This window comes from Salvelinus fontinalis, chromosome 13 (assembly GCF_029448725.1).
Source record: "Salvelinus fontinalis isolate EN_2023a chromosome 13, ASM2944872v1, whole genome shotgun sequence".
Taxonomy (NCBI): domain Eukaryota; kingdom Metazoa; phylum Chordata; class Actinopteri; order Salmoniformes; family Salmonidae; genus Salvelinus; species Salvelinus fontinalis.
The window spans coordinates 25011165-25036984 of record NC_074677.1 but is presented as its reverse complement, the minus strand read 5'-3'; the positions used below and the strand labels follow the sequence as shown (position 1 = coordinate 25036984).

The window sequence follows — 25820 nt, the reverse complement described above, 5'->3', positions numbered from 1 at the left end:
ATGGAACCATACACACTATCAACCCCTCTGTATTACTCTGTCTCTACACAAAGCCCTTGCTTTGTCTAATCTGAGCTTGCAATGAGGAGGTTAAAAGCGAAACGAAAGAATTGTCTGTTTTGCAGAGCAGGATCTCTTATCAGCCCAGCCATCTCCACTGTGCTCCTGGGTAGCACACCCATTCATTACTGCATGTTGGTCAGATCTCTGGAGAAGGAGGAGGAAAGTACACTTGTCATACTGTGCCCCCTCTGCTGTTTCATGGACGGACAATACATTGTTTTGGATGTTTGTAAGGACTGAGAGCTAGGGGATGTGCTTCATTTAGTTTCTCTCTTGAGGGCTTTATTTTAGTATGGATGTGTGTGGCGCTAACAATCTGCAGGCATAGCTCTGCTCTTGTTATTTTTTGTTGGCTCTGCCAAAGTCTTTGGACATTTCCAGGCCTGCCCATTCTTTACTATTCAGAACAGCTCTGGTGTGCACCTCTCAGGGCAGCGCCAAGCTCCAAAGAACATATTTCAGTACCCTGGAGGGGCAGAGCAAGTCAAAGTTTTCACTTTTGTTTGCAGGTCAGGTCTTTGTTTTTCTTCCTTGCCCTGACCCTGTGAAGATGGCTACCATTCAGATTGAATGAGGCGTCTGGTGAAAAGAGATCCATCTCTCAGATCTGTGGGAAAGACAAAATCATTGAATGCAGATAATGTTGTTTTTGTCAGCCACTTTTCTACCGAATCTAAAATATATCAAGCACATCATGATTGTTTCAGTTGCTCGAGGACTTAAGAAATGTCAGGAATGTCAGTGTTCTACCATGGCCAGCGAAGAGTCCGGATGAAGAGCCCCGATCTCAAACCCATTGAGCACGTCTGGAACCTTTTGGATCGGAACCATTCCCCCCCAGAAATGTCCCGGGAACTTGCAGGTGCTTTTGGTGGAAGAGTGGGGTAACATCTCACAGCAAGAACTGGCAAATCTGGTACAGTACTTAATGCAGCTGGTGGCCACACCAGATACTGACTGTTACTTTTGATTTTGACCCCCGCCTTTGTTCAGGGACACATTATTCAATTTCTGTTAGTCACATGTCTGTGGAACTTGTTCAGTTTATATCTCAGTTGTTGAATCTTGTTATGTTCACACAAATATTTACACATGTTAAGTTTGCTGAAAATAACTTCAGTTGACAGTGAGAGGACGTTTCTTTTTTTGCTGAGTTTTTTAAAATATATATATACACTACCAGTCAAAAGTTTGGACACACCTACTCATTGAAGGGGTTATCTTTATTTTGACTATTTTCTACATTGTAGAATAATAGTGAAGACAACAACACTATGAAATAACACATATGGAATTATGTAGTAACCAAACAAGTGTTAAACAAATCTAAATATATTTTATATTTGAGATTCTTCAAACCCTTTGCCTTGATGACCTCTTTGCACACTCTTAGCATTCTCTGGACCAGCTTCATGAATGCCTTTCAATGAACAGGTGTGCCTTGTTAAAAGTCAGTTCGTGGAATTTCTTTCCTTCTTAATGTGTTTGAGCCAATTAGTTGTGTTGTGACAAGGTAGGGGTGGTATACAGAAGATAGCCTTATTTGTAAAAGACCAAGTCTGTATTATAGCAAGAAGAGCTCAAATAACCAAAGAGAAATGACAGTCCATCATTACTTTAAGACACGAAGGTCAGTCAATGTGGACCTTGTGTCTTCAAGTGCAGTTATAAAAACTATCAAGCGCTATGAAGAAACTGGCTCATGAGGACTGCCAAAGAAAAGGAAGAACCAGAGTTAACGCTGCTGCAGAGGATAAGTTTATTAGAGTCTCAGAAAATTAATTAGAACCTCCGAAATTGTAGCCCAAATAAATGCTTCAGAGTTCAAGTAACAGACACATCTCAACACCAACTGTTCATAGGAGACTCTGTTAATCAGGCCTTCATGATCAATTTGCTGCAAAGAAACCACTACTAAAGTACACCAATAAGAAGAAGTAACTTGCTTGGGCCAAGAAACACGAGCAATGAACATTAGACCGGTGGAAATCTGTCCTTTGGTCTGATGAGTCCAAATTTGAGATTTTTGGTTCCAACCTCTGTCTCTTTGTGAGACGCATGTATGTGAACGGATGATCTCCGCATGGGTAGTTCCCACCGTGAAGTGTGGAAGAGGAGGTGTGGGGGTGCTTTGCTGGTGACACTGTCTGTGATTTATTTAGAATTTAATGCACCCTTAACCAGCATGGCTATCACATGGCTACCAGTTCCCAGTCCAGAGCTTCCAGCGACAGTTCCCAGTTCAAAGCTTCCGGCAACGGTTCCCAGTCCAGAACTTCCGGCAACGGTTACAGTCCAGAGCTTCCGGAGACAGTTCCCAGTCCAGAGCTTCCGGAGACAGTTCCCAGTCCAGAGCTTCCGGAGACGGTTCCCAGTCCAGAGCTTCCGGTGACGGTTCCCAGTCCAGAGCTTCCGGTGACGGTTCCCAGTCCAGAGCTTCCGGGGACAGGTCCCAGTCCAGAGCTTCCGGCAACGGTCCACAGTCCGGAACCTCCAACGACGGTCCACAGTCCAGAACCTCCAACGACGGTCCACAGTCCGGAACCTCCTGCAACGGTCAACGGTCCGAAACCTCCAGCTCCATGGCCGGAGCCTTCCCCTGCGCCGATGCCCAGTCTAAGCTTGGCGTCCAGTCCAGCTCCAAGGCCAGAGTCTTCTTCAAATCAAAATCAAATCAAACTTATTTATATAGCCCTTCGTACATCAGCTGATATCTCAAAGTGCTGTACAGAAACCCAGCCTAAAACCCCAAACAGCAAGCAATGCAGGTGTAGAAGCACGGTGGCTAGGAAAAACTCCCTAGAAAGGCCAAAACCTAGGAAGAAACCTAGAAAGGAACCAGGCTATGAGGGGTGGCCAGTCCTCTTCTGGCTGTGCCGGTTGGAGATTATAACAGAACATGGCCAAGATGTTCAAATGTTCATAAATGACCAGCATGGTCAAATAATAATAATCACAGTAGTTATCGAGGGTGCAGCAAGTCAGCACCTCAGGCGTAAAAATGTCAGTTGGCTTTTTTAGCACGTCCGGTGAACAGGTCATGGTTCCATAGCCGCAGGCAGAACAGTTGAAACTGGAGCAGCAGCAAGGACAGGAGGACTGGGGACAGCAAGGAGTCATCATGCCAGGTAGTCTTGACACATGGTCCTAGGGCTCAGGTCCTCAGAGAGAGAGAACGAAAAAGAGAAGGAGAGATTTAGAGAGAGCATACTTAAATTCACACAGGACACCGGATAAGACAGGAGAAGTCCTCCAGATATAACAAACTGACCCTAGCCCCCCGACACATTAACTACTGCAGCATAAATACTGGAGGCTGAGACAGGAGGGGTCAGGAGACACTGTGGCCCCATCCGACGATACCCCCGGACAGGGCCAAACAGGAAGGATATAACCCCACCCACTTTGCCAAAGCACAGCCCCCACACCACTAGAGGGAAATCTTCAACCACCAACTTACCATCCTGAGACAAGGCCGAGTATAGCCCACAAAGATCTCCGCCACGGCACAAACCGAGGGGGGGCGCCAACCCAGACAGGAAGATCACGTCAGTGACTCAACCCACTCAAGTGGGTTGCTTCTGCGTTGGTTCCCAAGTCCAGGCACAGCGTCCAGTCCCGCTCCATGGTGGGAGCCTTCCCCTGCGCTGATGCCCAGTCCAGGCACGGCGTCCGGTCCAGCTCCATGGCCGGAGCCTTCTCCTGCGCCGGTGCTCAGTCCAGATACGGCGTCCAGTCCTGATCCATGGCAGGAGTCTTCTTCTGCACTGTTGTCCAGTCCAGATCTGGTGTCCAGTCCCGTTCCATGGCAGGAGCCTTCCTTGACACCGAGGTCCAGTCCAAGTGTTCAGCCCGGGTCAATGGCTGGATCCACGGGATGAGTGGGTTCTTCGGCCCGCACCAGAGCCGCCACCAAAGCTGGCGTATCCCCGAGCTGAGCGGGTTCTTTGTCCTGCACCGGTGCCGCCCCCGATGCTGGCGGATCCGCAGGATAAGCGGTTTCTTCATCCCACACCAGAGCCGCCACCAACACTAATCACCCCTCCCCACCCCATTTGGTTTCAGGTTTTGCGGCCAGGGCCCGCACCTTTGGGGGGGGGTTACTGTCACGCCCTGACCATAGAGAGCCTTTATTTTTCTATGGTATAGTAGGTAAGGGCGCAACTGGGGGTGTTCTAGTCAGTTATTTCTATGTGGGGTTCTGGGTTATTAAGTTAGTGTTAGATGTTAGAGCTGTGTTTGATGTTAGAGTTAGTGCACGTAGCATCTCTGTAGTCACGGTTCGTTGTTAGTTTATTGTTTATTTGTTTTTGTCTTTGCTAAGTTTCACTTTATTCATTAAATTATGTGGAACTCAAAATTTGCTGCGCCTTGGTCCGATCATTATTCCAACGAACGTGACAGAAGTAGGCCTATAGGCTACCTCGCCTGCGTACAAATGTAGGCATATTAATGTGACCATTTGGGATATTTCTGATTGGCTTAATTCACCACCACTAATAAGCTGTGGAGCTTCTCAAAGTAATGTTTTCTTCACCTTAAACAGCAAGCAAACAAAGTTTGTTTTTACATCCATTGAGAAAATAGTTTCTCAATATATTTTTTAAAACCTTTGCAGTGCTCTCCCTTTCGATAACCACTCAGCGTGAAAGGGAAAATAGCATGCTCTGATCCAGTGAAAACGTCATAAAATAGGCCTTCCTGATTACTTCTTATAAGAGCTTGACTTGCACTGAAATAGGTTCCGGTCCTCATTTTGGGTGCTGGTACTGTTTGTATTTAGTTGCAGGAGCTCCACAATACTTTTGAGCTAATATTCTATAAGAGGAACAGGAGCTCAAGCAGTAGAATATTTGAGGTGTCGGTACTCAGCTCCGGTGAGCTCCTGCCCAAGTTAAGCACTGCTTCTTATCCCTTGTGCAAATAGCTACAGCTGTGTCTGTCCCAAGCTCACTGGCGTGGGAAACTGAGGGCCCAGAATATTTGATTAAATCTCGCAAGTTCGCTAGTGCAAGCTTCTGGCCTAACCCAAGTTAATAGTTGTTTCAAGTTCGTTGCAGACAGGCCATGCGTAGCCAATGTGATTTCTAGGATATTTATTTTTATCTGGATATTTTCTACCTGCAGGCTGCAATGTTTTTATTTGTTGGCTTTATGTAGGCTATTTTGACATAGTTGGCAATGGCAATATAAGTTACTTTTTAGTTATGTATCATTTTCATTTAGATTTGGATTGAATTTTGATTAACCAAATGACAACGATTTTGAGGTATGAAGACGTCATTATAAATTAAATTAAACAGGTCCACGAAAATGTGCATATGAAAATCATAACTGGCACACAGATCGGTAGAAATTGTAAGCAAATTGGCTTTTCATGTGAGAAAGGTTGCAGACTCCTTGTGTAGCCTATTACCAGCAACTTTGGCAGCATAATGGCAGAGTCTGTGAAGGCCAGCAGGAGCGGGAGGAGAATGTTTGGGTCAGGTTAAGTTTTTTCCTCTTCTGGTTATCTAGATCTCTGGCTCCCTCTTGAGTCATTTGTGTCTTATTTCATCAAACAGTAAGCTTAAAGCATCAGACAAGCTCAATAGATATAGTTGATTTTATTAAGACACATAGTATGTTTAAATATGGAAGAATACACAGTAAAAACATTTGACCAATCGCTTGGTCGAAAGAACAGACGACTTTCGGTCGACCAAGATTGTAGTTAGTTGGCGACAGCCCTTGAGCAAATACTGTCCAAATCCATATGGAGGGGAGTGTATGTCCAAAACAAATGTATTCCCGTTGCACACATTTCAACGCATAGAAATGTGTATGTATTCTATTACCAGGTTATAAATTGTTATCTGGCCACACCTGAGGAAAATGTTTTATGTTTTCCCACCCAGGTGTTCCGCAAACAATTTAAACACAATCAAGTTGTAACTGTTCTCGATTACACATAGTAGGCCAAGTTGTTTAAATTATGGTTGGTTGTGGTTGCAAAAGCAGCAGTGTAGCGGCAGGGCTGTTGATGTGGGTCTAAGATAATTGGTGAGCGATATGCCCTATTAACCCAGGCTAAGGATTCTGGGTGCTTCAGTTTTACTCTGTTCTCTGTGTCAATGCTGCAAAGACAAATACACTGATACGTCTACTCTACTGGCTTGTAGTTTGCTTTTCAGAGAGAGGGATATATCCCTTTCGCACTAAGGTGTTTTTCCCGCCAACTTTACCGTACCGCCAACTTTTTCTGTCTTTTCTTTAAATCTGTAAAGGATTGACGATATCAAAGCCAATATCTTTATTTCTGCCAAACAACCTATTAATCATTTCAGTAAAGTTCTGCCTACGGTTTAGTGTGAAAAGTAGACACAATGCTGAGGTGGCATTAGCATGCACTACGCTCTTAAACTTTTGATGGTTGGGTTGCTAGGCAACATCCTTTTACCTGTTTTAAACTTTGCATGCCACTTTTCCCATCTATTCATATAGCCAACCACTAGGCATGCAGTGGATGGCTCTATAAAGAATTATTGTGGGAATAAATATCACAGAATTACAAAAATATTGGAATAAAGTAGGTTAATGCAATTGAAGACTTTACCAAAGTCATCCAATCCTTGTAATACATTTGAAGCAATAGCCTACCAGCATGTGGTCAACTAGATTATAATTTTAGCACCATGTTGATTGGAGACACGTCTTGATAAAAAAGCTGATACCGATTTAAGTCGGACGATTTATATATTTTTATATTGTAATAATGACAATTACAACAATACTGAATGGACACTTTTATTTTAACTTAATATAATACATCAATAAAATCAATTTAGCCTCAAATAGATAATGAAACATGTTCAATTTGGTTTAAATAATGCAAAAACAAAGTGTTGGAGAAGAAAGTATAAGAGCAATATGTGCCATGTAAAAAAGCTAACGTTTAAGTTCCTTGCTCAGAACATGAGAAAGCTGGTTCCTTTTAACATGAGTCTTCAATATTCACAGGTAAGAAGTTTTAGGTTGTAGTTATTATAGGACTATTTCTCTCTATACCATTTGTATTTCATATACCTTTGACTATTGGATGTTCTTATAGGCACTATAGTATTGCCAGTGGAACAGTATAGCTTCCGTCCCTCTCCTCGCTCCTACCTGGGCTCAAACCAGGGACACATCGACAACAGCCATCCTCGAAGCATCGTTACCCATCGCTCCACAAAAGCCGCAGCCCTTGCAGAGCAAGGGGAACAGCTATTTCAAGGTCTCAGAGCGAGTGACGTCACCGATTGAAACGCTATTAGCGCGCACACCGCTAACTAGCTAGCCATTTCACATCGGTTACACCAGGCTAATCTCGGGAGTTGATAGGCATAAACAGCTCAGTGCTTGAAGCACAGCGAAGAATTGCTGGGAAATGCAGGAAAGTGCTGTTTGAATGAATGCCTACGAGCATGCTGCTGCCTACCACCTCTCAGTCAGACTGCTCTATCAAATATCAACTCATAGACTTATTATAACATAATAACACACAGAAATATGAGCCTTAGGTCATACATATGATCAAATCCGGAAACTATAATTTCGTAAACAAAACATTTTCAAGAAGTGACACAATTTCCCTAGTTAAAATAAATTAATGTTAGCAGGCAATATTAACTAAATATGCAGGTTTAATGATATATACTTGTGTATTGATTTTAAAGAAAGGCATTGATGTTTATGGTTAGGTACATTGGTGCAACGACAGTGCTTTTTTCGCGAATGCGCTTGTTAAATCATCACCTGTTTGGCAAAGTAGGCTGTGATTCGATGAGAAATTAACAGCCACCGCATCGTTTACATGCAATGCAGGACAAGCTAGATAAACTAGTAATATCATCAACCGTGTGTAGTTAACTAGTGATTATGTTAAGATTGATTGATTGTTTTTTATAAGATAAGATTAACGCTAGCTATCAACTTACCTTGCGTAACAGGTAGTCAGCCTGCCACGCAGTCTCCTCGTGGAGTGCAATGTAATCGACCACAATCGGTGTCCAAAAATGGCCATTACCGATTGTTATGAAAACTTGAAATAGGCCCAATTAATCGTCCATTCCGATTAATCGGTTGACCTCTACTCATGATCATCTGTCTAGTTGGCTCATTTATTAGAACATGCCATGTTATGTAGTTTAACAAGTGGGTTATTTTGCTCTTCACTCGCTGTCGCCTAATAGCCTAGCCTAGGCCTACTCCCGACCAATTGCCTATGACTTCATTGTCTATCTATTTGTTGTCTCATCTATCACTAATCAGAAACATTTAGCATGCAATAATGGAGCCTAAATCAAGAGTAGGCCTATTATTTTGCTCGATCGCGTAGGGGGTACGCCCAATTTTTTTATTTTACCTTTAATTTTTCTTCACATTTTCAAACAGTCCATTTATATTTTCCAACGGGGCTATACATTTGGGTGAGGTTTTTCTTCTCGCCTGAGTAGCCTTGTTTCACTGCCAAAAATAAAATTAAACCATCTAGTGTTCAGCGAAATAACAACACAATGTCAAATACAGGTAGCCTAATCAAATCATTTACATCCAATCACATTAACCGTTACTCTCTCGCGGGAATTCCACTAACGGTCCTTATGTAGCCAAACGTAGCTGCTGCTCATGTTGGTATCTGTACTGATGGTGCAAAAACCATGACAGGGAGACATAGTGGACTGCAGTATCCACCGAGAGGCTCTTGCTGCCAAGGGAATGCCTGACAGCTTGAAAGACGTTTTGGACACTACAGTGAAATGATTAACTTTGTTAAATCAAGGCCCCTGAACTTTCATGTATTTTCTGCACTATGCAATGATATGGGCAGCGACCATGTAACGCTTTTACAACATACAGCACTGGTTATCAAGGGGCAAAGTATTGACACGTGTTTTTGAATTGAGAGACGAGCTTAAAGTTTTCTTTACTGACCATCATTTTCACTTGTCTGACCACTTGCATGATGATGAGTTTCTCACAAGACTGGCCTATCTGGGTGATGTTTTTTCTTGCCTGAATGATCTGAATCTAGGATTACAGGGACTCTCCGCAACTATATTCAATGTGCGGGACAAAATTGAGGCTATGATTTAAGAAGTTGGAGCTCTTCTCTGTCTGCATTAACAAGGACAACACACAGGTCTTTCCATCATTGTATGTTTTTTTGTGTGCAAATGAACTCAAGCTTACGGACAATGTAAATGTGAAATAGCAAAGCACCTGAGTGAGTTGGGTGCGCAATTACTCAGGTACTTTCCCGAAACGGCTGACACAAACAACTGGATTCGTTATCCATTTCATGCCCTGCCTCCAGTTCACTTACCGATATCTGAACAAGCCTCCTCGAAATTGCAACAAGCGGTTCTGTGAAAAATGTATTTAATCAGAAGCCACTGACAGATTTCTGGATTGGGCTGCGCTTGGCAAATTGTGCTGTTAAGACACTGATTCCCTTTGCAACCACGTACCTATGTGAGAGTGGATTCTTGTACCTCACTAGCATGAAAACTAAATACAAGCACGGACTGTATTTAGTGGAAAATCAGGTGGAAAATGATTTAAGACTGAGACTCTTTCCAATACAACCCAACATTGCAGAGTTATGAGCATCCTTTCATGCAGTGGATGGCTCTATAAAGAATTATTATACTCACCTGTGGTGAGTTATTCACAATTTTCAATGAATAAATAAAGTTTATATGTAAGATTGTTAAATAAAGAGCAAAATGATTGATTATTATTATTTATTATTTGTGCCCTGGTCCTATAAGAGCTCTTTGTCACTTCCCACGAGCCGTGGTGTATATTTGATGGTGTATATTCTCAATGGACCCACATCTTCACACACCTACTACCACTTGTCCCGGCATGCGGATGGGAGGTATAAACGGTTTATGAAGACAAGATTGTGGTAAAATCTTTTTTTTACAGGCAAAATACCATAAATCCTGTGTGAAAGTAGTAAGAGCAAGTCAGGGGAGTTGATGCCTTTTGTGCGTTGGGATCCATTTTTAAGGTGTAATCTCCTGAATGTGACCCCCTCCCTCTCCCTGTTATCTGATGGATCTCTGTTGGCTGGCTGGGGGGCTGTGGGACTGGTGTGGTGCAGCGCAGATGAGGACGGGGACTGGGAGGGATGAGGCCATACTTAATTAGTAATTGAGACTTTGTGGAACCCAAAGCATAAAAGACATCAACCCCCTTGACTCGCTATTACTGCGTTCACATCGGATTTACGGTATTTTGCTTGGAAAATTGTTTGCCTGGTTGCCAGCCTCTGTTAATATGTTGCATTCCACTCCTTGTACTCCGTGTCATTTGCCAAAGACACAGAGTACAATGAGTGAAATATTTAAAAAAAACTGGTAACCAGACTACCACCACTGGTCCCACTCTCTCTGCTGCTTGTGGATGGATGGGAAGGAGAGGAGGAAGGGTGGGAAGAGAGAAATAGAAAGAGGGGGGAAAAGATCCTCTGTCTAGCCTGGAAGGAAGAGTCTCCTGGAGGCCTGTGTATCACAAGACATTAATCTTGGTGTTTAATGAGCGACCAACTGCAGATTTCATTACCAGAGCATAGAGACCTGTGGCTGGAGGGACTGACCCCCTCCAAGCCTATGCCCTCTTACATTCACCCCTTAGCGCCAACAAACAAGTCTCAGAGCGAGTGACGTTTGAAACGCTATTAGCGCGCACCCCGCTAACTAGCTAGCCATTTCACATCGGTTACACCAGCCTAATCTTGGGAGTTGATAGGCTTGAAGCATTGCTAAGAGCTGCTGGCAAAACGCAATAAAGTGCTGTTTGAATGAATGCTTACGAGCCTGCTGCTGCCCTACCACCACTCAGTCAGACTGCTCTATCAAATGTCAAATCATTGACTTAATTATAATATAATAAACACAGAAATATGAGCCTTTGGTCATTAATATGGTCAAATCCGGAAGCTCATTTAGAAAAAACTAAAGGTTTATTCTTTCAGTGAAATACGGAACCGTTCCGTATTTTATCGAACGGGTGGCAACCCTAAGTCTAAATATTGCTGTTACATTGCACAACCTTCAATATTATGTAAAATTCTGGCAAATTAATTACGGTCTTCACACAGTTTGCAATGAGCCAATGAGCGGCCCAAACAGTTGCATATACCCTGACTCTGCGCTGAACGCAAGAGAAGTGACATATTTTCCCTAGTTAATATTGCCTACTAACATGAATTTCTTTTAACTAAATATGCAGGTTTAAAAAAATATACTTATGTGTATTGATTTTAAGAAAGACATTGATGTTTATGGTTAGGTACATTTGTGCAACGATTGTGCTTTTTTCGCGAATGCGCTTTTGTTAAATCATCACCCGTTTGGCGAAGTTGAAGTAGGCTGTGATTCGATGATAAATTAACAGGCACCGCATTGATTTTATGCAACGCAGGACAAGCTAGTTAACTTAGTAATATCATCAACCATGTGTAGTTAACTAGTGATTATGTGAAGATTGATTGTTTTTTATAACATAAGTTTAATGCTAGCTAGCAACTTACCTTGGCTCCTTGCTTCCACAAGGTCCTTTTGACGCTGCGCTTGCATAACAGGTGGTCAGCCTGCCACGCAGTTTCCTCGTGCATTGCAATGTAATCCAATCGGCCATAATTGGTGTCCAAAAAGGCTGATTACCGATTCTTATGAAAACTTGAAATCGGCCCTAATTAATCGGCCATGCCAATTAATCGGCCGACCTCTAGTTCAGATAGAAATATATAATGTGGAACAAGGAATCACGTCTAGGGCCGTGACGGTCATGACATTTTGTCAGCCGGTTATTGCCATGTAAATGACTGCCGGTCTCACGGTAATTTACCGTTAATTAACATTAACACATTTAGCATCTCCAGGCCTCCATGCATACAAGCCACTGAGGTGCACGTTTGGAACATCTACATTAAAAAAGGCTAGGCTATATGACAGAACCATACATTTGTAATCTCTAAACACACACTTTTTGCTGGAAACCCACTCCTATCAACACACTTTTCAGGATTGTCTTCTTTGAGCAGAATCAGAGATAGGTTTGGAATATTGCTCACAGTGACCAGAGGGGCTAAGGAAAAGCTTCTGAAAGAGGGGTAAAAAGGAATTGAAGAATGTGAGATGTTTTATAGTAGATGGTAGAAGGGTAGACTAGAGATATGAAAAACAAGGTCAAGCTCTCTCTCCAGAGTGGATAGACAGCTTTGTGCTTCAGCCCTTTTTAAGTTTCTCTTGCGGTTGTTTACAAGTGCACCAGTGAAATATAGCTGGCCCTCTACTTAACCTTTTTCTGCAGTGGACTAAATCAGGGTCACACAGTTTTTCTTGGTAGTCTTAAACAAATCTACTTTAAAACAAACGTATACACCTCACACACGTGGTTAAGGGCTTAAAAAACACCTGTACCATGTCAGATCTAGAGTTAAAATGTATTACATTTTGAGTTTGCGTCCCAATATTATACTTCACAGAAGACTGAGATATAACAAAACCGTTTGACATAAAAACACTGGATTTTCGCCGGGTCTTTTGAAATAATGTATAGTAGTTATGAAATTATGAAAAATATTAATAACATTCCACCCATTAGGGCTACAGGAAAAGGCTACAGTCCTGAAAAATATATAGCCCAGATTCCCTTAAACAAGCTGTTCAGCACTTGCTGCTCTACCATAGAGCTTCACTTACTGTTGATATGGGGGACAAAGGAATCACAGTTTAAATTCCTCTTTCAAAGGCAGAGAGACACTATAATCATTGATGTATGTTTATGTCTGTGTTGACTTTCTTCTCACCTAACTAAACTAATCTGTCTCCATTTAAGAATGTAGGCCTAATACATTTTAATTGACCTGAAGTTTATAGTTGCATAGTTTGGTAGCTAGCTCCTCAGTGCTGATAACCTGACTACACCGCTCACGTCGCGTGTGCGAGCGTTGCAAAATAAATGTAGAAATCAATGTTATTCAATTATTGCTCCCACACTGCTCGCACGCGTCAACGAGCGTCTGCGTTGCCATGGGCTAAAATAGAAGTCCTTTCTATTTCTGACGCAGATCGCTCTGCAAGTCCTGCCTCTCCCATCTCCTCATTGGTTTATAGAAGCAGGTACCCACGTGCCATCTCCTCATTGGTTATACCCACGTGGGTGATTGAAAGACGAACTGTGTTGCCGGTTGTCGTGGTAATACTATGAAAGTTTAGATGCCATTCACAATATAAGTTCAAAGATGAAAAAGCCTGGAAGGAGAGATGACTAGGAACGATTCGGTTGATCGTTTTATGTGTGGATTAATTGTCGGAGTAGAGGACCTTGTGCATTTCAGGTAAAATAACAACCTAATGTTTATATCCCAGGACAAATTAACTAGCAACAGCATGCTAGTAGCTAAATAGGACAAATTAGCTAGCAAGTGCAAGCTAACTAGCTAAATGGCCATAAATGTTTAATGCTTTTCGACCTGTCCCCAAATTAATATAATTGGTTCAGAGTTTGTTTTGACATTTTAACCTGCGTGTCGTGATCGCGTTTGGTGTGGGGGGGACAAAATACATTTATGCCCGACGGCGCACGCGCGCAGCCGGTTTGGGTTCCGTGTGAGTCTCACCACATTAAGGAACAACGTCTTGTCAAATAAGATATGTGGGATAATGTCTCGTGGTCATGTCTGGTGTTTATTTTTTTCTGTGCTGATCGGCGCTGCACACTGGGAGAAAGATGTTTGCTGGAGACATGTATAAAACAAGCTTAAGTGCTCTAAGATGTCTCACAGTGGCTGTTAATGAGATTAGCAGAGCATCCAGGCCACAGCCGAGCAGGATCCAGAAACAAACCCCACTACTATTACAGTCAGGTAATAAAGACAGTGCTAGTCCGCTCCCTGATCTGTTTGTGCTGTCTTGCCAAATCCTATGGTCATTGTCAAGACGGCACAAACAGATCCGGGACCAGGATAGAAAACATTTGCTGTCTTGTGTGGTATTCTCTGCACCATCAGACAGGAACCCTTGTTCTCTAAGGCATCAAGTGACAATGACCAAAGGAGTTTGACAAGACTGCACAAACAGATCAGGGACCAGGCAAAAACAGTGCATCTGGAGCTGCTATCTCTATCTACCATCAGCCAGCCTGCAACAGCGTTTTCACTTGACTCCTCTAACTGGGCTCAGACACACTTGAGTCATGAATGGAAACATGTGGTGAATTGTAGCTAGGTTGTCTGTTTTCTGTCTGCTGCAAAGAAAATGACTTGCTTTGGGTTTTTGGATGTAGGAAAATACATTTCCTGTTATAGTTTGTCTTTCCCTCTTGCTTGCTTACGGTCAACATGTGATTTTCAGATGCCACTATAATGACTGGCTATTTTGCATATCAGGAAATTAAGAGTTTCAAATCTCTATTTTTAGATGCCAGGTACAAAATGCTGCCCTTTGAAGTAGTAGGCTATAGTTTGTGATTGTCATCCGCTTCCTGCAGAATCTTCTATGTCTGTATGCTACAATTTTGATTTATATATATTTTTTATTTAACTAGGCATGTCAGTTAAGAGCAAATTGTTAATTACAATGACAGCCTAGGAACAGTGGGTTAACTGCCTTGTTCAGGGGCAGAACAACAGATTTTTACCTTGTCAGTTCAGGGGTTCGATCTAGCAACCTTTCGGTTACTGGCACAATGCTCTAACCACTAGGCTACCTGCCGCCCCTTATTATATAATAACTTTATTTTGTTTCTATGCAGTGTGCATAGTGTAGCTGCAAGACATAGCTCACATCAACTTCCCCCCTCTGCCTGTCTGATCTTTTGATCCCCTTCACCTCTGCTAGGCATCTGCTTTAGACTCATAAAAGTAAATTCATCAATGACAAGGCATGTTGAATGTATGGTAGCCTAGTTGTCAGACCTAGCTTGATGGATTAGGTCAGGGAGATGTTGGAGATCTGGAACAAGCTCATATAGGCCTAGTTCGTTTCATATTCCTAATAGCCTATAGTAAGCTAGAATAGCACATTTCATCCAGTCATTTAATTATTCATAATTTTATCCCCCAACAAAATTAAGAAGCCAGTTCACATTTTCACAAGTTTATCCACATAAAGACACCTATTAATTACAATAATAATTACTCCTAAATTTAACATAGAAACATTTTAAAGTGACATTAACCACATTACCATGCACAGTTTTTATGCGTGTAAAGCCATACCGTATATAAAAAAAAAAAATCACAACAGCTGTGATGGAAACAGGAAGTTTCGCTTCAATTTTACAAATGTCAACAGATAATTTGTTCGTTCGTTATGGTGGGATCTTTTTGTGTCTGTAAATTAATTATGCAAGAAATGTGGGTGGAAACACCTTTATGCCGCAAATATTTTTATAATAACCATCATATCAAAGTAAACTTGAAGTCACGCGATGATATGGTGTGTCGTCCTCCCACTATTACTCAGGAAACCATGCTTTTTATTAGGCTACAGATGTAATAATGTAACAGATGTAACAGATGGAATAAGTTATGATAAACTTCACAGGGTGTGAAAGTGCAAGGTGATCTTGATGCTCCTTTCCAAAAAATATCAAGGGTCTTATTCTGGTGAAATGATGATCGATGCTTGACTGCCATTTGACAAATAAAATATTCTCGCACTTATCCACAATAATCTCATCATGTAGACCAGGTATTCCCAAACTGGGGTACGCAATGGCATCGGTGGGTGCGCCAAATAAAAATGTAATTCACATTTTAAAAAATGAATACAATTTTCAAACAGTACATTTATGTTTTCCAATGGCGCTGTGCATTTGGGCGAGGTTTTTTTCTCGCCTGAGTAGCCTAATTTCACTTCCAAAAATAAAATTAAACCACCTAGTGTTTAGCGAAATAACAACACAATGTCAAATACAGGTAGCCTAGTCAAATAATTAACATCCAATCACATGAACCATTATTATTTCGCAGGAAACCTTCACTCTTGCGCAGACATTTAGAAACGAAACATGACAATTTGAAAAATAAGCCACAGGAGTTTTTTGAGCGAGAATAAAGATGACTTTTGAGTAGTAAGACATGTATAAAAGCAACAGATACCATTAATAGGGGCTATAAGCGTCTTACATGGTGAGCTACCAGGTGTCTAGGACAGGCAAGCCCCATACTATTGTGGAGGACTTAATTCTTCCTGCTGCCGCATATATGGCTGAGACAATGCTGGGGGAAAAGGCCCACAAAACTATACAGACAATTACTTCATCAAACAACACTGTTTCACAACACATCAGTGACATGGCAGGAGATGTTTTGAAACAATTATTGCTTCGCATACAAGCCAGTGAATTCTATGCGTTACAGCTGGATGTGGCGGGCCTGGCACAGCTCCTGCTACATGTCCGTTACGTTTATGGGGGGTCAATTAAGGAAGACATCCTCTTCTGCAAACCACTGGAAACCAGGACAACATGATATAATATTTTTAAAGTACTGAACAGCTTTGTGACATCAAATGGACTTTGGTAGTCAAGATGTGTTGGTATCTGTACTGATGGCGCAAAAGCCATGACGGAGACATAGTGGATTGGTAACGCGCACGCAAGCAGTTGCTCCCGACGCCACTTGGGTACACTGCAGCATCCACCGAGAGGCTTTTGCTGCCAAGGGAATGCCTGACAGCTTGAAAGATGTTTTGGACACTACAGTGAAAATGATTAACTTTGTTAAAGCAAGGCCCCTGAACTCTTGTGTATTTTCTGCATTATGCAATGATATGGGCAGCGACCATGTAATGCTTTTACAACATACAGAAGTGCGCTGGTTGTCAAGGGGCAACGTATTGACACATGTTTTTGAATTGAGAGATGAGTTTAACGTTTTCTTTACTTACCATCATTTTCACTTGTCTGACCGATGACGAGTTTCTCACACGACTGGCATATCTGGATGATGTTTTTTCTCACCTGAATGATCTGAATCTAGGATTACAGGGTCTCTCCGCAACTATATTCAATGTGCGGGACAAAATTGAGGCTATGATTAAAAAGTTGTAGCTCTGTTCTGTCTGCATTAACAAGGACAACACACAGGTATTTCCATCATTGTATGATTTTTTTGTGTGCAAATGTACTCAAGCTTATGGACAATATTAAATGTGAATGAGCAACGCACCTGTGTGAGTTGGGTGCGCAATTACGCAGGTACTTTCTCGAAACAGACGACACAAACAACTGGATTCGTTATCCCTTTTATGCCCTGCCTCCAGTCCACTTAATATTTTAAAATTGTACCTTTATTTAACTAGTCAGTTAACCTGTCTGGGAACGGAGTTCCACTAGCGAACCCCTCGCCAACAGCCAATCAAATTTCTCAAACATAAAAGTATTAGACACCATTTTAAAGATAAAATTCTCATTAATCCAACCACAGTGTCCGATTTCAAAAAGGCTTTTTGGCGAAAGCAGAACATATCATTATGTTAGGTCAGCAACTAGTCACAGAAAGCATACAGCAATTTTCCAAACAAAGAGAGGAGTCAAAAAAAGATTAAAAAAAAACAAAAAAAACATGTATTGTGTAACATGAAGTCCCTTGAGTGTCATCTGATGAAGATTATCAAAGGTTAGTGATTAATTTTATCTCTATTTCTGCTTTTTGTTACTGCTCTCTTTAGCTGGAAAAATGGCTGTCTTTTTCTGTTCATACCTAACATAATTGTTTGTTGTGCTTTCGTCGTAAAACCTTTTTGAAATCGGATACTTTGGCTGGATTTACAACAAGTGTAGCTTTAAAATGGTGTAAAATACTTGTATGTTTGAGGAATTTAAATTATGGCGCCCTGCAGTTTCACTGGCTGTTGACGAGGTGGGACGCTACCGTCCCACATACCCTAGAGAGGTTAAGAAGAGGTATATCTATAAATGTAGAAAGTTCAGCACTGTTGCTACTCTCCCTAGGAGTGGCTGTGCTGCAAAGATGACTGCAAGAGCACAGCGCGGAATGCTCATTGATTTTAAGAAGAATCATAGTGTCAGCTAAAGACTTACAGAAATCTCTGGAACATGCTAACATCTCTGTCGACAAGTCTACGATACGTGAACATTGCTGCACGTCTGAAGTTTGCAAAAGTGCACCTGGATGTTCCACAGCGCTACTGACAAAATATTCTGTGGACAGATGAAACTACACTTGAGTTGTTTGGAAGGAACACACAACACTATGTGTGGAGAAATACAGGCACAGCACACCAACATCAAAACTTCATCCCAACTGTAAAGTATGGTGGAGGGAGCATCATAGTTTGAGGCTGCTTTGCTGCTTCAGGGCCTGGACAGCTTGCTATCATCGATGGAAAAATTAATTTCCAAGTTTATCAAGACATTTTGCAGGAGAATGTTAGGCCACCAATTGAAGCTCAACAGAAGTTGGGTGATGCAACAGGACAACGACCCAAAACACAGAAGTAAATCAACAACAGAATGGCTTCAACAGAAGAAAATACGCCTTCTGGAGTGGCCCAGTCAGAGTCTTGACCTCCCGATTGAGATGCTGTGGCATGACCTTGAGGACATTTCACACCAGACATCCCAAGAAAATTGCTGAACTGAAACAGTTTTGTAAAGAGGAATGGTCCAAAATTCCTTCTGACTGTTGTGCAGGTCTGATCCGCAACTCCAGAAAACATTTGGTTGAGGTTATTGCTGCCAAAGGAGGATCAACCAGTTATTGCATCCAAGGGTTAACATACTTTCCCCACACTGCACTGTGAATGTTTACATGGTGTGTTCAATAAAGACAAGAAAACGTATAATTTTTTTGTGTTATTAGTTTAAGCAGACTGTGTTTGTCTATTGTTGTGACCTAGATGAAGATCAGATCAGATCAAATGTTATGACCTTTGCAGAAATCCAGGTATTTCCAAAGGGTTCACATACATACTTTTTCTTTCCACTGTATGTAAGAGTGGATTCTCGGCCCTCACGAGCATGAAAACTAAATACAGGCACAGACTGTGTGTGGAATATATATCTTTTTTATTATCTGAGACTCAACATTGCTCAACATGAGCATCGTTTCAAGCACACCCTTCTCATTAACCTGTGGTGAGTTATTCACCATTTTTGAAGAACAAATAATGTTGTATATGTAAAATGGCTAAATAAAGTGCAAAATAATTGATTATTATTATTATATTATTATTATTTGTGCCCTGGTCCTATAAGAGCTCTTTGTCACTTTCCACAAGCCGTATTGTGACAAAACCTCACACTCAATCTTATGTTTAATAAATGTATCGTATAGTGTTTGTGTGACAGGCTTACAAGGATGGCAAAAACCAACATTTGAGAGTGAGCTGACCCTGGTGCTAGAGGGGATACGCAGCTGGAGGTTGAATGTTTGAAGGGGTACGGGACTATAAAAGTTTGGGAACCACTGATGTAGACTAGCCTACCCTCACTGTATCTTTGAGCTGTTGGCTAGAGTGCACGTGCCATGACCAAAGTAGGCACTTTTGCTCATCAAAAAGAAAGGAGGACCAAGGCATTCTTCATATAGTTAATTAAAATGCCTTTATTAGTATGGCATGTTCAATAGAAACAAAGTTTTTTAAAACCGACACGTTTCGGCTGCATGGCCGAATAGCACATTTGCTATTTAAAGGGATACTTCTGGATTTTTGCCAAACTTTTGGGTACCATTTTTATGTGTCTGTGTCCAGTATACAGTTAGATGTAGTTTCACGAGCCAACGCTAACTAGTGTTAGCGCAATAACTGCAATTAATGGGGGCTATTGGCATGCTTTTGTAACTAAATGATCGTTTGAGTTGAAAATGCAATGGAAACACATCAAACTTTAGATTTTTATTCGGTACATGCAAGCTTAAAAACAAAAGTTAATTTTGTGTGCACTACATCATCAAACGCTGATTTTTATCCGCAACAAGTCCATTTGGTGGAAACACCAATGTTGATAAAATGCGCATATTTTCTTTATGCAGATTCTAGAATATTTGCGTTAAAATCTATCGCCAATTAGATGGAAACCTAACTAATGAGACCACCTCAATCATTTGGGATCAAACACAAGACTTCTGTGTTTGCTATGTTGTTTGATATAATTTAAGACTCTAGGTTTCAGGAACTGGCAGGTACAGCAGAAAAAAGGTAAGTACTGACCCCCTCCGGACCTCCCCACTACCCAACCATAGGCCTACATCAGCACCACCAGAGGAAAGCCCTGATTGTACATTTAAACATATTTCTAGCTAGCTACTGAAGAGTTGCCAATTACCAAGTACCCAAAACAGTCTATAGCTTACCATTCCTTCTGAGGCAGTCTTCTGCCAACACCATTATTAGGCTAAAAAAGGTAAATTTGGACTATGATTTGAGCAGTGTGGGTGTCGTATTGCCATAGAAATGATGTTTGATGCAGCTGATTAGCAGTTGCTGCTGTTTCAGGAGTTAAGGGTCACTGCAGGTGTCTCTACTGAACCTTTTTACCAGTTGCTTGCTGCCTCTGCAGCAGTTCATCTTTTCAAACTGAAGGCTTGACTTTTTTTTGTTTAATCTCATGCCAACGGAAACACTAAAGTGCATGAAGACGAGACACATGAAACATTTGTTTTTAGAAAATCACTCCGTCTGTAACGATAATCCTCCTCCTCTTCAACCGAAAAGGAGGAGTATTGAGGGAACCAAGGCGCAGCGGATTGTGAAGACATAATGATTTATTAAAGACAAGACGAAAACACGAACTTCACTATAAACTAACAAAATAACAAAACGAAAGTAGACAGTCCTGAACGACGAACTTACATACAACGTGAAGAACGAAATGAACAGACTACATGAAATGAACAAACCGTATACAGTCCCGTATGGTGCAAACATTGACACGGACACAGGAGACAACCACCCACAAACAAACAGTGTGAATGCCCTACCTAAATATGACTCTTAATTAGAGACAAACGCAAACCACCTGCCTCTAATCAAGAGCCATACCAGGCAAACCAAAACCAACATAGAAACAGATAACATAGAATGCCCACCCAACCTCACGTCCTGACCAACTAACACACAAAAACTAACATAAATAGGTCAGGAACGTGACAGTACCCCCCCCACAAGGTGCGAACTCCGGACGCACCAGCACAAAGTCTAGGGGAGGGTCTGGGTGGGCATCTAACCACGGTGGTGGCTCAGGCTCCGGGCGCGGTTCCCACCCCACCATAATCCATCCTAACTTCCTCCCACAAAGAATGTCCACCCTCTTTCTTCCCCCACACAATTCTCTTAATAATATATTAAATAAGGATAACACCAGGACAGAGAGATAAATCAAGATAGAGGGATAGATAAGACTATAGAGATAGATGAAGATAGAGAGGGAGATTAGGATAGAGGGGCAACTCCGGACTGAAAGGCAGCTCCGGACAGAGAGACAGCTCTGGACTGATGGGCAGTTCTGGGTATCCAGCCTTTTCAGGCTGAAGGGCAGCTCATGGCTGACTGACGACTCTCGATGCTCATGGCTGGCTGACGGCTCTCGACGCTCATGGCAGGCTGACAGCTCTCGACGCTCATGGCAGGCTGACGGCTCTCGACGCTCATGGCAGGCTGACGGCTCTCGACGCTCATGGCAGGCTGACGGCTCTCGACGCTCATGGCAGGCTGACGGCTCTCGACGCTCATGGCAGGCTGACGGCTCTCGACGCTCATGGCAGGCTGACGGCTCACGACGCTCATGGCGCTCTGACGGCTCTGGCTGCTCATGGCTCTCTGACGGCTCTGGCTGCTCATGGCTCACTGACGGCTCTGGCTGCTCATGGCTCTTTGACGGCTCTGGCTGCTCATGGCGCTCTGACGGCTCTGGCTGCTCATGGCTCGCTGACGGCTCTGGCAGATCCTGTCTGGTTGGCGGCTCTGGCAGATCCTGTCTGGTTGGCGGCTCTGGCAGATCCTGTCTGGTTAGCGGCTCTGGCAGATCCTGTCTGGTTGGCGGCTCTGGCAGATCCTGTCTGGTTGGCGGCTCTGGCAGATCCTGTCTGGCTGACGGCTCTAGCGGCTCCTGTCTGGCTGATGGCTCTAGCGGCTCCTGTCTGGCTGACGGCTCTGTAGGCTCATGGCAGACGGGCGGCTTTGCAGGCTCATGGCAGACGGGCGGCTTTGCAGGCTCCTGGCAGACGGATGGCTCAGATGGCGCTGGGGAGACGGATGGCTCAGATGGCGCTGGGGAGACGGATGGCTCAGATGGCGCTGGGGAGACGGATGGCTCAGATGGCGCTGGGGAGACGGATGGCTCAGATGGCGCTGGGGAGACGGATGGCTCAGATGGCGCTGGGGAGACGGATGGCTCTGGCCGGATATGGCGCACTGTAGACCTGGTGCGTGATGCCGGAACTGGAGGCACCGTGCTAATGATAAGCACCTTCCTACTAGTGCGGGGAGCAGGGACAGGGCACACTGTATCCTCAAAGCCTACTCTACCCCTGATGCGTGGTACCGGCACTGGTGACGCCGGGCTGAGGACAAGCACATCAGGATTAGTAGGGGGAGAATATATAGTGTGTACAGGGCTCTGGAGACGCACTGGTAGCTTAGTGCGTGGGGCCGGAACTGGAGGCACCGGGCTAGATGCACGCACTACAGGGAGAGTGCGTGGAGGAGGAACAGGGCTCTGGAAATGCACTGGTAGCCTAGTGCGTAATGTAGGCACTGTAGGTACTAGGCTGGGGCGGGGAGGTGGCGCCGGAAATACCGGACCGTGCAGGCGTACTGGCTCTCTTGAGCATTGAGCCTGCCCAACCTTACCTGGTTGAATGCTCCCGGTCGCCCTGCCAGTGCGGCGAGGTGGAATAGCCCGCACTGGGCTATGCAGGCGAACCGGGGAAACCATGCGTAAGGCAGGTGCCATGTATGCCGGCCCGAGGAGACGCACTGGAGACCAGACGCGTTGAGCCGGCCTCATGACACCTGGCTCAATGCCCAATCTAGCCCTACCAGTGCGGGGAGGTGGAATAACCCGCACTGGGCTATGCACACGTACAGGAGACACCGTGCGCTCTACTGCGTAACACGGTGTCTGCCCGTACTCCCGCTCTCCACGGTTAGCCTGGGAAGTGGGCGCAGGTCTCCTACCTGCCCTTGGCCCACAACCCCTTAGCCCCCCCCCAAGAAATTTTTGGGAATTACTCACGGGCTTTTCGGGCTTCCGTGCAAGACGCGTCCCCTCATAACTCCGGTTCTTCACTCCAGTAGCCTCTGCTCTCCTCAGTGCCTCCACCTGTTCCCATGGGAGGCGATCCCTTCCAGCCAGGATCTCCTCCCATGTGTAGCAACCTTTACCGTCCAATACATCGTCCCAAGTCCATTCCTCCTTCTTGTGCTGTCCCTTACTCCGTTTAAACCGCTGCTTGGTTCTGGATTGGTGGGTGGTTCTGTAACGATAATCCTCCTCCTCTTCAACCGAAAAGGAAGAGTATTGAGGGAACCAAGGCGCAGCGGATTGTGAAGACATAATGATTTATTAAAGACAAGACGAAAACACGAACTTCACTATAAACTAACAAAATAACAAAACGAAAGTAGACAGTCCTGAACGACGAACTTACATACAACGTGAAGAACGAAATGAACAGACTACATGAAATGAACAAACCGTATACAGTCCCGTATGGTGCAAACATTGACACGGACACAGGAGACAACCACCCACAAACAAACAGTGTGAATGCCCTACCTAAATATGACTCTTAATTAGAGACAAACGCAAACCACCTGCCTCTAATCAAGAACCATACCAGGCAAACCAAAACCAACATAGAAACAGATAACATAGAATGCCCACCCAACCTCACGTCCTGACCAACTAACACACAAAAACTAACATAAATAGGTCAGGAACGTGACACCGTCCTGTCTCTAACCCTATCGCTCTCTCTTCCTGTCTGTCTCTATAGCTGAGGAAGACGGTGTGTGGGAGAGTGGTCTGTCCTATGAGTGCAGGACGCTCCTGTTCAAAGCCATCCACAACCTGCTGGAGCGGTGTCTCATGAACCGTAGCTTCGTACGCATCGGCAAATGGTTCGTCAAGCCCTACGAGAAGGATGAGAAGCCCATTAATAAGAGGTAAGATGCTCTTACTCACTCCTCCTAACTCCCCAGTTCCACCTTCTTCCCTTCCCACTCCCCAGTTTCCCCCTTCTTCCATTCCCACTCCCCACTTCCCCCCTTCTTCCATTCCCACTCCCCACTTCCCCCCTTCTTCCCTTCCCACTCCCCACTTCCCCCCTTCTTCCCTTCCTCAATCCCCAGTTCCCCCTTCTTCCCTTCCCACTCCCCAGTTCCCCCCTTCTTCCCTTCCCACTCCCCAGTTCCCTTCTTCCCTTACCACTCCCCAGTTCCCCCTTCTTCCCTCCCCAGTTTCCCCCTTCTTCCCTTACCACTCCCCAGTTCCCCCTTCTTCCCTCCCCAGTTCCCCCCTTCTTCCCTTACCACTCCCCAGTTCCCCCTTCTTCCCTTCCCACTCCCCAGTTCCCCCCTTCTTCCCTTACCACTCCCCAGTTCCCCCTTCTTCCCTTACCATTACCCAGTTCCCCCTTCTTCCCTTACCATTACCCAGTTCCCGCTCCTTCTCTTCCCACTCCCCAGTTCCCCCCTTCTTCCATTCCTCGTTCCCCCCTTCTTCCATTCCTCGTTCCCCCCTTCTTCCATTCCTCGTTCCCCCTTCTTCCATTCCTCGTTCCCCCCTTCTTCCATTCCTCGTTCCCCCTTCTTCCCTTCCTCTCTCCCCAGTTTCCCCCTTCTTCCCTTCCTCTCTCCCCAGTTCCCCCCTTCTTCCATTCCTCGTTCCCCCTTCTTCCCTTCCTCTCTCCCCAGTTTCCCCCTTCTTCCCTTCCTCTCTCCCCAGTTCCCCCTTCTTCCTTCCCTCTCTCCCCAGTTCCCCCCTTCTTCCCTTCCCCTCTCCCCAGTTCTGCCTTCTACCCAACCCCAGTTCCCCCTTCTTCCCTTCCTCTCTCCCCAGTTCCCCCCTTCTTCCCTTCCTCTCTCCCCAGTTCTACCTTCTACCCATCCCCAGTTCCCCCTTCTTCCCTTCCTCTCTCCCCAGTTCCCCCCTTCTTCCCTTCCCCTCTCCCCAGTTCTGCCTTCTACCCATCCCCAGTTCCCCCTTCTTCCCTTCCTCTCTCCCCAGTTCCCCCTTTCTTCCTTCCCTCTCTCCCCAGTTCCCCCCTTCTTCCCTTCCTCTCTCCCCAGTTCCCCCCTTCTTCCCTTCCCCTTTCCCCAGTTCTGCCTTCTACCCATCCCCAGTTCCCCCTTCTTCCCTTCCTCTCTCTCCAGTTCCCCCCTTCTTCCCTTCCTCTCTCCCCAGTTCCCCCTTTCTTCCTTCCCTCTCTCCCCAGTTCCCCCCTTCTTCCCTTCCTCTCTCCCCAGTTCCCCCCTTCTTCCCTTCCCCTTTCCCCAGTTCTGCCTTCTACCCATCCCCAGTTCCCCCTTCTTCCCTTCCTCTCTCTCCAGTTCCCCCCTTCTTCCCTTCTTCCCTTCCTCTCTTTCCAGTTCCCCCCTTCTTCCCTTCCTCTCTCCCAAGTTCCCCCCTTCTTCCCTTCCTCTCTCCCCAGTTCCCCCTTCTTCCTTCCCTCTCTCCAGTGTCAACACTCCCACTGGTGTTGTAGTAACTCACTCAAGGGTATAATAAAGATGGATTGAAAACTT

General features: G+C 44.3%; 1 protein-coding gene across 4 annotated transcripts in view; it reads left to right on the top strand.

Moving 5' to 3' along the window:
* The window catches only part of LOC129868294 (mediator of RNA polymerase II transcription subunit 13-like), a 179748-nt gene that overhangs the window by 9490 nt on the left and 144438 nt on the right, over nucleotides 1-25820 (top strand). For all 4 annotated transcript variants that reach the window (XM_055942141.1, XM_055942139.1, XM_055942140.1 and 1 more), the window contains exon 3: nucleotides 24071-24239. In XM_055942141.1, coding sequence (XP_055798116.1) covers nucleotides 24071-24239 — 169 coding nt within the window. The remainder of the gene's footprint in view (nucleotides 1-24070; nucleotides 24240-25820) is intronic.